Source organism: Furipterus horrens, unplaced genomic scaffold (assembly GCF_987537825.1).
Source record: "Furipterus horrens unplaced genomic scaffold, mFurHor1.1.pri manual_scaffold_15, whole genome shotgun sequence".
NCBI lineage: Eukaryota > Metazoa > Chordata > Mammalia > Chiroptera > Furipteridae > Furipterus > Furipterus horrens.
The window spans coordinates 10,553,543-10,566,154 of NW_028327185.1; the positions used below are offsets into that span (position 1 = coordinate 10,553,543).

General features: G+C 43.2%; 1 protein-coding gene across 1 annotated transcript; it reads left to right on the top strand.

Moving 5' to 3' along the window:
- The first annotated feature begins 575 nt into the window (after positions 1-575).
- On the top strand, positions 576-8,538 carry H3-3A (H3.3 histone A). The gene is made up of 4 exons (XM_090263231.1): positions 576-672; positions 2,212-2,362; positions 3,592-3,745; positions 8,105-8,538. Exons 2-4 carry the CDS (start codon positions 2,235-2,237, stop codon positions 8,231-8,233), a joined length of 411 nt encoding a protein of 136 aa, XP_090119357.1. The 5' UTR covers positions 576-672; positions 2,212-2,234; the 3' UTR covers positions 8,234-8,538.
- Positions 8,539-12,612: the final 4,074 nt, after the last annotated feature.

The window sequence follows — 12,612 nt, forward strand, 5'->3', positions numbered from 1 at the left end:
CAAGCTTCCTGTTGGTGAATGCTTTCGACTGGGGCGAGGCGACCCGGACGGCCGCTTCTCCGTCCGGACGCTGTCCGGGGCGCCTCGGGGGCGCGCGTCAGGGCCCGCGCGGGAGTGGGGCGCCCCCGCCCTCTCCCCGCCGCGGCCCGAGACGCCCGCAGGCCGGGCGTTCACCCGCCGCGCCTTCTCTCGCCCTCCCCTCCCCCCTACCTGCCCCTCGGCGCCCCAAACCCTGGCTTCGCGAGTTCGATGACGTGTGTTCACCGAGCCGGGTGGGAGTGCGGGGCCCGGGAGCGCGAGTTAAAACGGGGGCGGCCGGCTGTCTCGGCGGGAGCCGTCAGCCCCTCGGCATGTCTTTTGTGTTTGTATACACACCGAGCGAGGTGGCTGGGAGGAGGGAGCGGGCGGCTCGCGGGGGAGGGGCGAGCGCGCGCCAGCGAACGGGAGCGCGGGGGGAAGGGCGGGGGCGGAGCGCGAGCGGGGGCGCGGGGGCGGGGCCGAGCCTTCCCTCCATTGTGTGTGATTGGTTGGCGCGCGGCGCGGGGGCGGGGCGGCGTGTGTTGGGGGATAACCTCGGTGTCAGCCATCTTTCAATTGTGTTCGCAGCCGCCGTCGCTCTCTAACGCCAGCGCCTCCTTCAGCTCACAGAGCTCCAGCCGAAGGAAAAGGGGGGTAAGTTTCCCCGTCTGCCCGCTTCCCCGGAACCGAGCCCCGCTTGCCGTCAGCCCCGGGCCGGGCCCAGGCGGTGCGGGGAGGGTCCCCGCGGCCCCTCCGGTTCGGCCCACAAACTTTTTGGCCCAGAAATGGAGGTGGGAAGCGAGTTTCTCTCTCCCTTTAGGCGACGGCGGCGGCGGCTCCCCAGTCTCTCGCCGCCTCAGCCCAACAGCAGCAACGGCCGCGGCGCCGAGCCTGCTCTCCCTCCTCCCCGCGCCCGGGGCTCCTTTTTCTTCGGTGAAATCCCGCCCGCTGCCCCTTCCCGGGACCCCAGACCTTCACCACGACCCGCGCGGGCCTCTTAACTGCCGCCTCCGGGCTCCGGCCCCCGGTTTTAGGGCGGGAAAGGGGGGGAAATCGCCGCCGCTTCCCACCGTGGGGTAACTCGCTTTTTGCAGCCTCCCCACAGTTGTTGCTAAGCTTCACCATCTTGTCTCTCCTCTCTGGTCACCGACCATATTTTTTCCCCCGTTTCTCTGTTCCCCATTTCAGAAAAGGAGGAAAATTCTTTGAAGAGGGGCATTTCTTTCTCCTTTTTTGGAGAAGCGGAAACTTGATGCATCCTAAAAGCAAAAAAAAAAAAACTTTTGCATTTTGGAGGGCGGCACGTGGCAGGGGATCGGGGTATTTTTCGAGCGTTTTGGTGTTTTGTCTCTTTGGAAGGAAATCGGATACGTTTCGCGATTGTTTCCATTTTGTTCTGGTCTAGAAGCCGAGTTTGGGCTTGCGCGAGACGCTGGGAACGGGGCGGGAGGCTGGGGGACCCCGAGCCGAGGGGCCGGGAGGCGAAACCAAAAGTTTATGTGGTGCTTGGGGTGGCCCGGTCGGCCGGTGCGTTAATTACAGCCTGGGTGCGGGCACTTTTTTTTTTTTTTCCATTGCGAAGCCTGGTCGGACTGCCGCGAGGACGATGCTTTGTAGAATGCTCGCCGGTGCTGGCTGTTGTTCGTCTCTTGGTTTTCGTTTTTCAAGACGCCTTTTTGTCAGCGTAACTAGAGATGCTAAAGCAGGAATGTTTTCAGATATTTACAGCAATCTAACTGCCATATGCAAAGGGGCAGGATGACGGGGGGGGGCTAAGACCTTTTTTGCTGTAATTTGACTCGATTTTTCTGTGGTTTGTGGCTTGGTTTTTTTTTTTTTTGACGTATTTATGAGTCGAATGTTTACAGACGTTTCTCGTTTCTGCTTTAATTAAAGAAATTGAAGCAAAGGCTGTCAGGGGTCTTTTTTGTGTTGCCGTTTGTCGCTCAGATTTGGCATTTTGAGACGTGATTGATGTTCAGTGGGAACAATTTTCTAGTACTACAGTTTGTTTCAAGAAGTCGCATTTGGGTGGTAAATGTAATCCCTACCCTTTCGAATTATATAACATTACCGACATTTTTTATGCTGCTATTTCCAGATTTTCGGCGGGGGGGGGGTGGCGGTGGTAGTGGCAGGAAAACTTGGGTGTTTGGTAGTTTGTGGTGATTTTTGGTTTTTTGCTGCTGGTAGGTAACTAAAGAGATCTCTCTGCCATGGCTCGTACAAAGCAGACTGCCCGCAAATCCACCGGTGGTAAAGCACCGAGGAAGCAACTGGCTACCAAAGCCGCTCGCAAGAGTGCGCCCTCTACTGGAGGGGTGAAGAAACCTCATCGTTACAGGTATTAAAAATAAGAGGAAAATAATGGCCAGTTTGGGGAAGCTATCAAATCATAACAGGAATTGAGGGAGGGTGAGGCACATCCACAGTCTTTTTTTTTTTTTTTTTTTTTTGGTCATGTTAAAAAAGACAGGAAAATAATGAACAAAGCCTCAAACCACAGTTCCATATAATCTAACAAAAATATGTATGTAATAAGCAAGCTTCTTGATTTAGAGAAACTTATGTTTTTCTTTTAATTCTTGAAAATGTATATAAAGTTTAGGTTTTATTGGGAGAGTATTTAATTTGAAGCCACAATCTTACCCATAGCCCAAAGGAGACCTACTACATCACTAATAAAGTTGAAGAGCTTAACATTTTATTTAGCTGTAATATGTATTTTTAAATAGTGAAGTGTTGTTTGTAAATGCATTTTGAGGATATCCTTGCTTTTGGCAAAATAATGATTTAATCAAGATTGATGTCATTTTATTTTAGTAAAGTTCCCATCCCTTGTTTACTTTAATTGGTTTATTTCCTTCTGTTCCTTTTGAACTACCCTGAGCTGTGTTATTAAGGGCATCTGCCATAAGAGGGCAGAAGTTGTCCATACTTAGGTAGCCTTTGCAAAATAAAAGCTCATAAGTCAATTGAGGTAATTTCTTGCTAACAGTTACTTAGTTTTTAAAAAACAAACCTTCCACATATAACTGCCCAATCAAGAATCTTAAGGAATGGGCAGTAGTCAAAGTAAAGATATTCTGGGAAATCAGACTTAAACACCAGAAGGGTATTTTTAAACGAAGTTGGTTGGGTTGTATGGCAGGTCTTATAGAAGAATAGAGAGTGGGGGTGGGGGGAGTGGTGGCAAATTGAGAAGAGTCTGAACAATTTGACTTCTTTATTAGTGGCCTAATACCTTTCCAAGCTGTAATTATAACAGAAGTTTAGTGATGTGTATGTTAAAGGTGAATAAAATAAATGGTACTTTGATAAAGTCAGAAACCTTGAAAATCATGTTTTGCCTTAAAAATATTATATTATTCTTAGTAGACTTAAATAGTCTATTTAAGTGATTAAATTGATGAGTGAAATTTGATACAAAAGCTGAAGAAATTTTGGGTGGTTTATTTTATTTATTTATTTTGAAAAATGACTGCGTTTTTTTTTTTTAAAGCTGACCGCTTAGCCTTTTGTGTTTTTTATGTATTTTTTAACTGTTTCTTTACATTGTTTTCTTTTTCAAAGGCCTGGTACTGTGGCACTCCGTGAAATTAGACGTTATCAGAAGTCCACTGAACTTCTGATTCGCAAACTTCCCTTCCAGCGTCTGGTGCGAGAAATTGCTCAGGACTTCAAAACAGATCTGCGCTTCCAGAGTGCAGCTATTGGTGCTTTGCAGGTAAAATGGCGGGTAGGAAAGGCTCTAATAGGAGTTGGAGGTCCTCCTGTGTGCCAAGAATAACTCTAAGTCTTTCCACATGCATCTATAATTGAATCATCACAAGCCTGCAAGACAGGTGATATCCTTATTTCAGTGTTGAGATGGCAGAGAGGTTATACACACAGAAAATGTAGTTTGAATCCACTTGACTCCAAAGCCGACTGTGCATCCTATTAAACCATTTAAATATTTTAAACATTGCACTAAAGACAGTGTTAATGGGAAGAGACAGGCTCTGGTTGGCTTATGGCTGCTGCAGGGCAATAAAAAGACATGGGATAAAAGTCTCTTCTGGTGATCAGGTTCAAAGTGGCCGGTGAGAAAGAATGTTAGAGTAGACAGCCTTGCTGCAGCGAGGGGGCAGACGCGGGGCAGAGTGCGAAACAGCTGCCGTGGCCGTGGCCGTGCTAAGGAGCCGTGTGGTGAGGCCGAGGCAGCAAGGAGGTGCCTAAAGGTGGTGGCTTGTGAGGGAGGAGGGTTTGAAGGCTGCCCTTCGCTGAAGGGGGTTAGGGGTTTCAGCTTAAATGGGAACCATGCTGAGTTTAATCTCGGCTCCAGGGTGTCAGAACTTTGAGAAGCACTCTTTTAGGGATTATGTATTTGAAATATCTGATTTATGCTGAGGTGAAAACTTGAAATGCCCACAAGTAAGATAATGTATGATTGGCATTCTTCAGGTTAGTGTGTCTCAAAATATGGTAAAGCCACCTCTTCCATCAGAGCGTGGGTTCAGAGGTGATTAAAAAGGCAGATTGCTAGGCACCACCACGGACCTGACTCAGAATCTCTCTGCGGGGAGGGTCTAGGAGCCACATACACTCCATTGGGCGGTTTTCAAGGCTGCTGTTGCTGTGCCAGGCTTTTGTTTTATAAGTGAGGAGGCTTTGATAGGTGGGTTCTGCACTGAAGTGCAATTGGCTGAGCTGTTTCTATGGGTAGTCAGAATTGCGCTTGATTGGAGAATTCCAGAAATAGGCATCTGTTGAATTCTCAATGAATTGGAATTTCAAACTAAAATCTAGTGGTGTTATCTAAAACTTTATTTTCTGTTTTAATCAGTGATTATCTTCAGGTTCCATTTCATTTATCACTGCAATTGCAAATCACATTTTCCTTACTCTTTTAATACAGTACTATTACTAAGAATCTTAGCATTGTTTCAAAGCTGCTAATTTTGTTTCCTAGTTAAGAGTTAGCAGGACTGTGCTTTTGAGAATATAATTATATTTGGAAATTCAACATTTTGAGTTTGTCAGTGCTATAATATATAATAGAGCCTTGTCAATTGAGATTACTAAACATTCTGAGTAAACTTACTGAGTTTAAATGCCATTACACAGCCTTGTAAACTGGGATTACTGAACAATCCGGGTATAAGACTGTTGTCTTTTTAATACAATGTTCAAAAGTTTACTGTTGCTGTTTGTAGGTACGGTTGTATTAGTTCTGAGCAAAATGTTCACCTCTGCTGCCCATAGTATTCTAGCATTTAGATAGCTCTTGTTTTTCTTAGAAAGAGTAATCTTCATTACAAGTTTTTCATTTTGTGTTTTCTTGCTTTATACATACACTTCAGTTCTTTTAAAGATAGAGCAGCGAAGAATTTGCTAATGGGAATAGAATAATAAAAGAAAGTTGAAATTGATTACAGAAGTGGCTTTAGAATTAACACTATTTACAACTTTTTAATACAGCTAAAATGAGGATGGTAGAAAAGTTAATCTAGGTTTGCCAGAGATAATCCAGAATGGAGTAACTTAAAATTTAGCTTTTGGATTTAATGTCTAAGGGCTTGAACTATGGTATTTTTATGTTAATAAATGGACATAGGTGTGTTAAAATGCAGGGGGAGTCAGACATTGGGATATATTAAAAATGTTGTAAATTAAAGTTTCCTTTGAGTTGTAAGATACGATTTCTTTTGTCATTATCTCAGTTATATTCATTGAGCTATACATTAACATGGCAGTCTTTAATTCCCATTACAGCCTTAAGGTTTAGGAGTCTTTGGGACATTGAGTATAGAATTGCAAATACGTGGGTCATAGTCAGATCCCCTGTGAGTATGGAACCTTATCCCAGAGCTGACCAGACACAGACCGCTAACCAGGTTCAGAGACAGCCCTGGGAGCCTACAGATCATACCACTCTTAAATAGATGGTCTCCGCATCATAGGACCTGTGGGCTTGTCCGGAAAGCAGCTAATACTCCTGCATTCTGCAAAAGCATTGTAGAATTGCACGGTCCCGAGATAAGATGGGTGCAACAGAACTTTTCTCTCCTGAGGAACTTCAGTCCGTGTACCTGATGTACATCGCAAACCCGTACAAGTAGGCTACAGTGGGCCCTGTTTTCCAGACTTGACCCATCTCCCGAATATCTCAAGAATGATTCCCTGAATATTAAGCGCTTTTCTGTTAATACAGTCTCTGGAATAGGTATAATATGAGGGACTAATTGTATAGGAAATATGCAAATTTAAATTAGGGTTAAATATAAAAACAGACCAACAAATACTTAATAACATTACTTGAGAGCAAGGCGTTATGATTATAAAATGACATCTGTTAAGTAATCAAAGGGTATTAAAAGACGGAGGTGTACAAGAACAGTGAGTGCCAAGGAAAGAAGAGTGCGAGGTCACCCACGCCCGGAAACCAGGAGCAAGGGGAGTGGCTGGCTGTGTGGTCTTTGTGTTACAGCCTTGAGCCAGGTCTTTCTTAAAGAGGACGCGAGTGAGACCCGGCTTTGGTAACGTGTGCTGCAGAAAGGCCTGTAGGCACCGAAAACCTGGGTGAAACGGGGTTTTACAGGAGATACTAGGCTAAGGGAATAAAGGTGAAGGGATACTTTATTTATGAGATGAAGTAGTGTAAACCGTTTGAATTAAGTGTTGCTGTGTTAATGCTTTCAAAAGCAGAACTTTGTGGTTTTATTGCAGAATCAGAATATTTGTAAAAAAGCAATTCGGGCTATTCCCATCTAGTTGTCTTATGTATTGTGTAATAGTATGGGGCTTGACTTGCTCAAGTATTTTTGTGTTTCTTTTTTAGCTTCATCATTACCTTAAGATTACAAAATGGAAATAACTTAAATTAGGACAAAAATAGCAACTATACCAGTCTGTTTCTTCCTAAATATCTGGAACAGAAAAGTATCTCCCTTCTAGATAATGAGGCAAGGTCAGCTAATGCTCCTAATCCATTAAAACAGTTTGGCTAATGCCAAAACAGTTTCTTCGTTTTAAAATGAGTAAACAGACATTTTAACTTAAACTAAAGGATCCTTCTACTTTTCAAACAACTATAAGATGCACTAAGAGTTTGAGTTAAGAGTTAAAAATAGCAACTCCCCCTTTTTTCTTCATATGCCAAATATCAATGAATGATTCACATGAGTAGCCATTTTGGGGTGATAGGGTTACGAAGATGCCTTCCAAGAATCTTATAATAGGAAAAACCCGATGGATTGGTATTGATGACTAGAGGATAACAAATGCCATCACAGATTAGAGTACATAGAGGAAGGTACACTTGCGGGGGTCACATCTAGGAAAAATAGGTCAGAATGTATGTTCTGCACCTGTAGTGCTCTTGTGATAAAATCTGAGGTGCAGTCCTGACCGGTGTGGCTCAGTTGGGCGTCATCCTGAAAAGTCGCCAGTTCGATTCCCAGTCATGGCACGTGCCTGGATTGCAGTTTTGGGCCCCATGCAGGGTGCACACAAAAGGCAACCAATCAAGGTTTCTCCCCCTCCCTTCCCCACTCTACAATCAATAAAAGAAAAAAATTTTTAATTTTGAGATGTAAAAGGAAAGGTAGATTAGGACCATAGGATGAAAACCTCTTGTCAGCTATATAACAATTTTTGGCAAAGCAAAGGTTCAGACATCTTGGAGTGTGAGTATGGTTCACAATAAGGAGACACTTAGTGGGAAAGGGGTATTTGGATTGTATACATGATTCCATTTATCTTTGTAAGGGTGAGAAGATGAGAGTTTAAATTCGATTTCTTGGCTTTACTACAGACACATTTCAGAAATCATATTAATATTAGAAATATTAAACTTTCTTAGTAATGAAGTAATTTGACTTTCATGTATTTTATAAAGATTTACATACTTGAGCCTTGCCCTTTTCATAAGCTGCCGTTTAGCTTTGTGTCCCACCGGTTTTTAAATGTAAGCACTTTGTAAAGTAAATGTCTTCTGAAGTAGGTTTTTAAAGGGGTCAGTAATCCCATCATCTTAACTGGTACAGATATATCTTAACTGTTGGGAATACCGTTAACTTTTTTTTCTTTATTCCTTTTGTAGGAGGCAAGTGAAGCCTATCTGGTTGGCCTTTTTGAAGACACCAACCTGTGTGCTATCCATGCCAAACGTGTAACAATTATGCCAAAAGACATCCAGCTAGCACGCCGCATACGTGGAGAACGTGCTTAAGAGTCCACTATGATGGGAAACATTTCATTCTTTAAAAAAAAAAAAAATTCTCTTCTTCCTGTTATTGGTAGTTCTGAACGTTAGATATTTTTTTTCCATGGGGTCAAAAGGTACCTAAGTATATGATTGCAAGTGGAAAATAGGGGACAGAAATCAGGTATTGGCAGTTTTTCCATTTTCATTTGTGTGTGAATTTTTTTAATATAAATGCGGGGACATAAAGCATTAATGCAAGTAAAGATGTTTCAGTGAACAAGTTTCAGCAGTTCAACTTTATAACAATATAAATAAACCTGTTAAATTTTTCTGGACAATGCCAGCATTTGGATTTTTTTAAAACAAGTAAATTTCTTATTGATGGCAACTAAATGGTGTTTGTAGCATTTTTATCATACAGTAGATTCCATCCATTCGCTATACTTTTCTAACTGAGTTGTCCTACATGCAAGTACATGTTTTTAATGTTGTCTGTCTTCTGTGCTGTTCCTGTAAGTTTGCTATTAAAATACATTAAACTATACCTGCTTTTGGTCTTTATTATCGGCCTTACCCTTATACTTCACTTGAAATGTCCGTATGCAAAGTAGTTTTCGCATCATTGATTTGTCACCTTAGATCTGAATCGATTCTAGGACTGCTGAGAGATGGGGAAAATGTAATCCTTGTATAATGAATTTATTTGCTAAAACCATATCTTCAATGTTTGGCTATGTTGTATTCTAAACCAATAATTCCCCTACCTAACCAGCCAACAGAATCACGTGGAAATAGTTAAATCTGCTTAAATAGTGGAAGTATATTTATAAACATACTATATAGTAAGTCTAGTCCAAAATTAGTGCATTGGAGATTTGCTTATTTTAAGATGTGTATTAATCCTGAAATTGGTCAAACACCAATAATTAATCCTTAGGAGTTTTATATAGCCTTAAAATAATTAGTGTGAAATGAGGATAATGAACCTTTAAGACCTGTAACACCTCTAGTACTGAACGTTAGTTATTAAATTTGAGTTTCTGAAGCTCTCTTGGAAGTGAAGTGAAAAATGAATTGTTAAACAAGTTTTGAGTAATAGGTGCTGACCAGGCACTATAATATACAATAAGTCATATATTGCAAAGTGGGCCGGTTAGAAAAAAAATTGGCACAAAGTGGAAAACTTGGCATTGTATCAACATGTCAATGTACTGAGCTTGTCTCTACCATGGTCTTAAAATTTGATGTGTATTCTCATTCCAATAGAACGGGCAGTTTGATTAGGATTAAAATTGACTAAGGTCTGGACAATATACATAGTAGTTTGAGCTCAGGACCATCTTTGACTCAGGTTTGTGTGAACTGCCACGTCATGGATCTCTGGGTTAATGCTCATGACAGGCTGATAACTACTATGTGTGGGGGTTGCTACGTAACAAATGTTGATGAATTCGTGTTGGGTCCAGAGTGGTGAGTAGAAACGAGCAAAATTCACCACTTTTAACATCAAAGTAACCAGCTTTTGAATATTAAAGTAACTTATGAAAGTAGCTAATTAACATTAAGATACCAGAAAATATTCCTAAAGTAAATTTTTTACAAATGAAAGAAATTATATGGCAAGATAATTTTAAGTAAGTGGATCTTGGTGAAATTGGGAGTTACTGTACTGTAGCAAGAAGAATGTTTTAAGGAATTTGGAAACATTCTCTTAAGCAAAAAGGGAATCTTACTTGGCTAATAAGAGGTGAGCACTTGAACAATGTCCCAGGTTCTTGCCCCTCTGATCTTGATAGGCTAGAAACAGGAAATCCATATTTGCAAATCTGAATATATTTAGGATTTGCTAGATGCTGAGAACTTAAAAGCATAAAGGTGCTCCAACTCATTTAATTCTCAACAGCCCTATGAAATGGGTACTATTAGCATACCCTGTTGAAGGTGAAATGCCAAGATCACAGTAAACAGGTGGAATCTGTTCCCTGGTAGACTGTATCCAGGGCCTTGCTCTAACTCCCATGCTCTGTGCAATAAATTAGTTAATTTTGTGGGGGTGCTAGAAGTGACAACTGTCTTGACAGCAGTAACAAGTAAGGGGGGGAAGACAACTGGGAACAGCTGTGACAAATCACAAGAAAACCCGCATTTGAAAACATGCTGTTCATCACCTGCTCGCTCTGAGATACCTGCTTTAATTCCTTCCTCTCCCTCCCCTCCGTTACATCTTGCTGACTTCCTCCAAAAGTGTGTCCAGAAACTTCTGCTTCACCACTGCTAGCATCCTAGGCCAAGCTGCTCTTGTTGCAATAGCAGGTCTGCATCCATCCACTCACTTCCCCTGGCCTCTTCACTCAGCCTCCAGAGAAATGCTTCTAAAACAAGTCATTTCAGGTCACCTCCCCACTTAGCTAATGGCTTCCATTGCACGCTAAGGAACCCCTGGACTCTGGCTATGGAGGCCCTGTGTGCAATGGCCTTGCCAACCTTTCCCGTTTCCACCACTGGCTTCCTAAGCTGTAGCCAAACTGGCCACATACCCTTTTGTCACATCCCTTGGCTTTGTTACTTGTATTTATCAAAATCTAAGTTACATTTTTTACTTGTTTCTTGACCGCCCCCACTAGACCTTGCCACAAGGGTCTGCTGCATGTTCCACTGGAGCTTCAGTGCTGGTACACAGTAAACCTGAATAAAATCTGTTGAATTCATACTAGAATGAAGGAGTATTGCCGCTCTCCTTCAGATTAAGTACAGAACACCTATGGACCCGGCACTGTTCTGGGAATACCAACATGAACAAAACAAAGTTCCCTGTCCTCACGGAGCTACATTCTAGTGAGGGATTAGATGACAGGAAGTAAAATGCGTAGTATATTAGGTGGTGGTAGGTGTGAAAGTGAAAACGTAGATAAGAACTGGCACGAGGTGGGTAGGTGTTGGGAGTTAGGCTGCATCACTGAGGTGTCCCTTCAGTAAAGACCTGAAGAAAATGAGCACAAGTCACAGGCCCTACTGGGGGTCGTGTTGGGGACAAGCATGAGGGTTCACCAGCGAGGCAGGCGTGACTGCAGCGGAACGAGGAAGCAGAGAAGTTAGAGGGAAATTACGCTGGAATGGGAGCCAGGCCATGCAGGGCTTTATAGGTCCTGAGAGGGACACTGAGTGAGGACAGCGTCTGCGGAGCTGGAGCCAGATAAAATGGCCTGACATTTTAACAAAATCAGTCCAACTGCTCTGCGGAAAATAAGAATAAAGGGACAGCAGGAAGAAAAGGAACCTAATTGTGAGATGATATAGTGACTTGGGTGGTGGCAATGAGAAGTGGCACCCTGGATTTTTAAGATTTTATTTCTTTTTAGAGAGGGGAAGCGAGGGAGAAAGGGAGAGAAACAATGATGCAGGAGATAAACATCCATCCGTTGTGTCTCACGTGCCCCCAACCGTGGACCTGGCCCACAACCCAGGCGTGTGCCCTGACAGGGAATCCAACCGGCGACATTTCACCTCCCAGGAGGACACCCAGCCAACTGAGCCACACATGGTCAGGGTGCATCCTGGATGCTTTCTGAAGGTAGGAGTCGGTTAGGACTTGCTGATGGATGTGGGCATGAGTAAGAGGATTAAGGGTGCAAGGTTTGGGCCTAAGCAACAAAGTCCGAGAATGAGTTGCTGTTGCTGGAGGTGAGGAAGGCCGAGGGGAGCAGGCCTGGAGAATACAAGGAGCTTGGTTATGGACATGTGACGATGGAGAAGCTTAGACTTTAGCGGGGATCTCGCTTCCATTGTGGATATGAGCCTGGGGTTTAGGAAATGGGTCTGAGCTATAGATAGTAATTTAGAAGACATCCGCAAATACATGGTCTTAAAGCCAAGAAGCTAGACGAGATCACCAAAGCAGTGGGTGTGGAGAGAGATGAGAGGAGAGGTCCAATGATTGACACACTCAATACTCAGAGTTTAGGGAGTGAGGGAGAACTTCTAAGGAAAGAGGAGTGCGCGGTGAAGAAGGCCAGACCCAGAGGCACCTGGAAGCGAGGAGAAGCAAGTGCTCCAAGGAAGAGGACGCGGTCTACCTGTCAAATACTACGATGTCAAGCAGAGCCAGGTATGAGCATTTACCATGGATTTGGCAACGTGGAGGTAGTAGGTGATCTTGATAAGATCAGTTTTGGTGAACCCGAGGGAATAAAATGCGACTGGAGTGGATTCAAGAGATTGGAGCTTTAAATTGAAGTATCACACTTCACATCGTCAATAAAGGGACAACCTGACATCGTGAGCCTCCTGATGTAAAACAGCGAGGACACACATTAACCAAATGTTTAAGCTGACTATGATCATGAACAACCAGATAAAGCCAAGGTGTAAAACATTCTGCAAAACAACTGGCCTTTGCAAAAGGA

Excerpts from the sequence above, each read along its gene's own strand:
- H3-3A (XM_090263231.1), top strand. The coding sequence starts at position 2,235 with ATGGCTCGTACAAAGCAGACTGCCCGCAAATCCACCGGTGGTAAAGCA. Across the intron at positions 2,363-3,591 it reads AAGAAACCTCATCGTTACAG|GCCTGGTACTGTGGCACTCC; the intron begins GTATTAAAAATA and ends TCTTTTTCAAAG. Across the intron at positions 3,746-8,104 it reads CAGCTATTGGTGCTTTGCAG|GAGGCAAGTGAAGCCTATCT; the intron begins GTAAAATGGCGG and ends TTCCTTTTGTAG.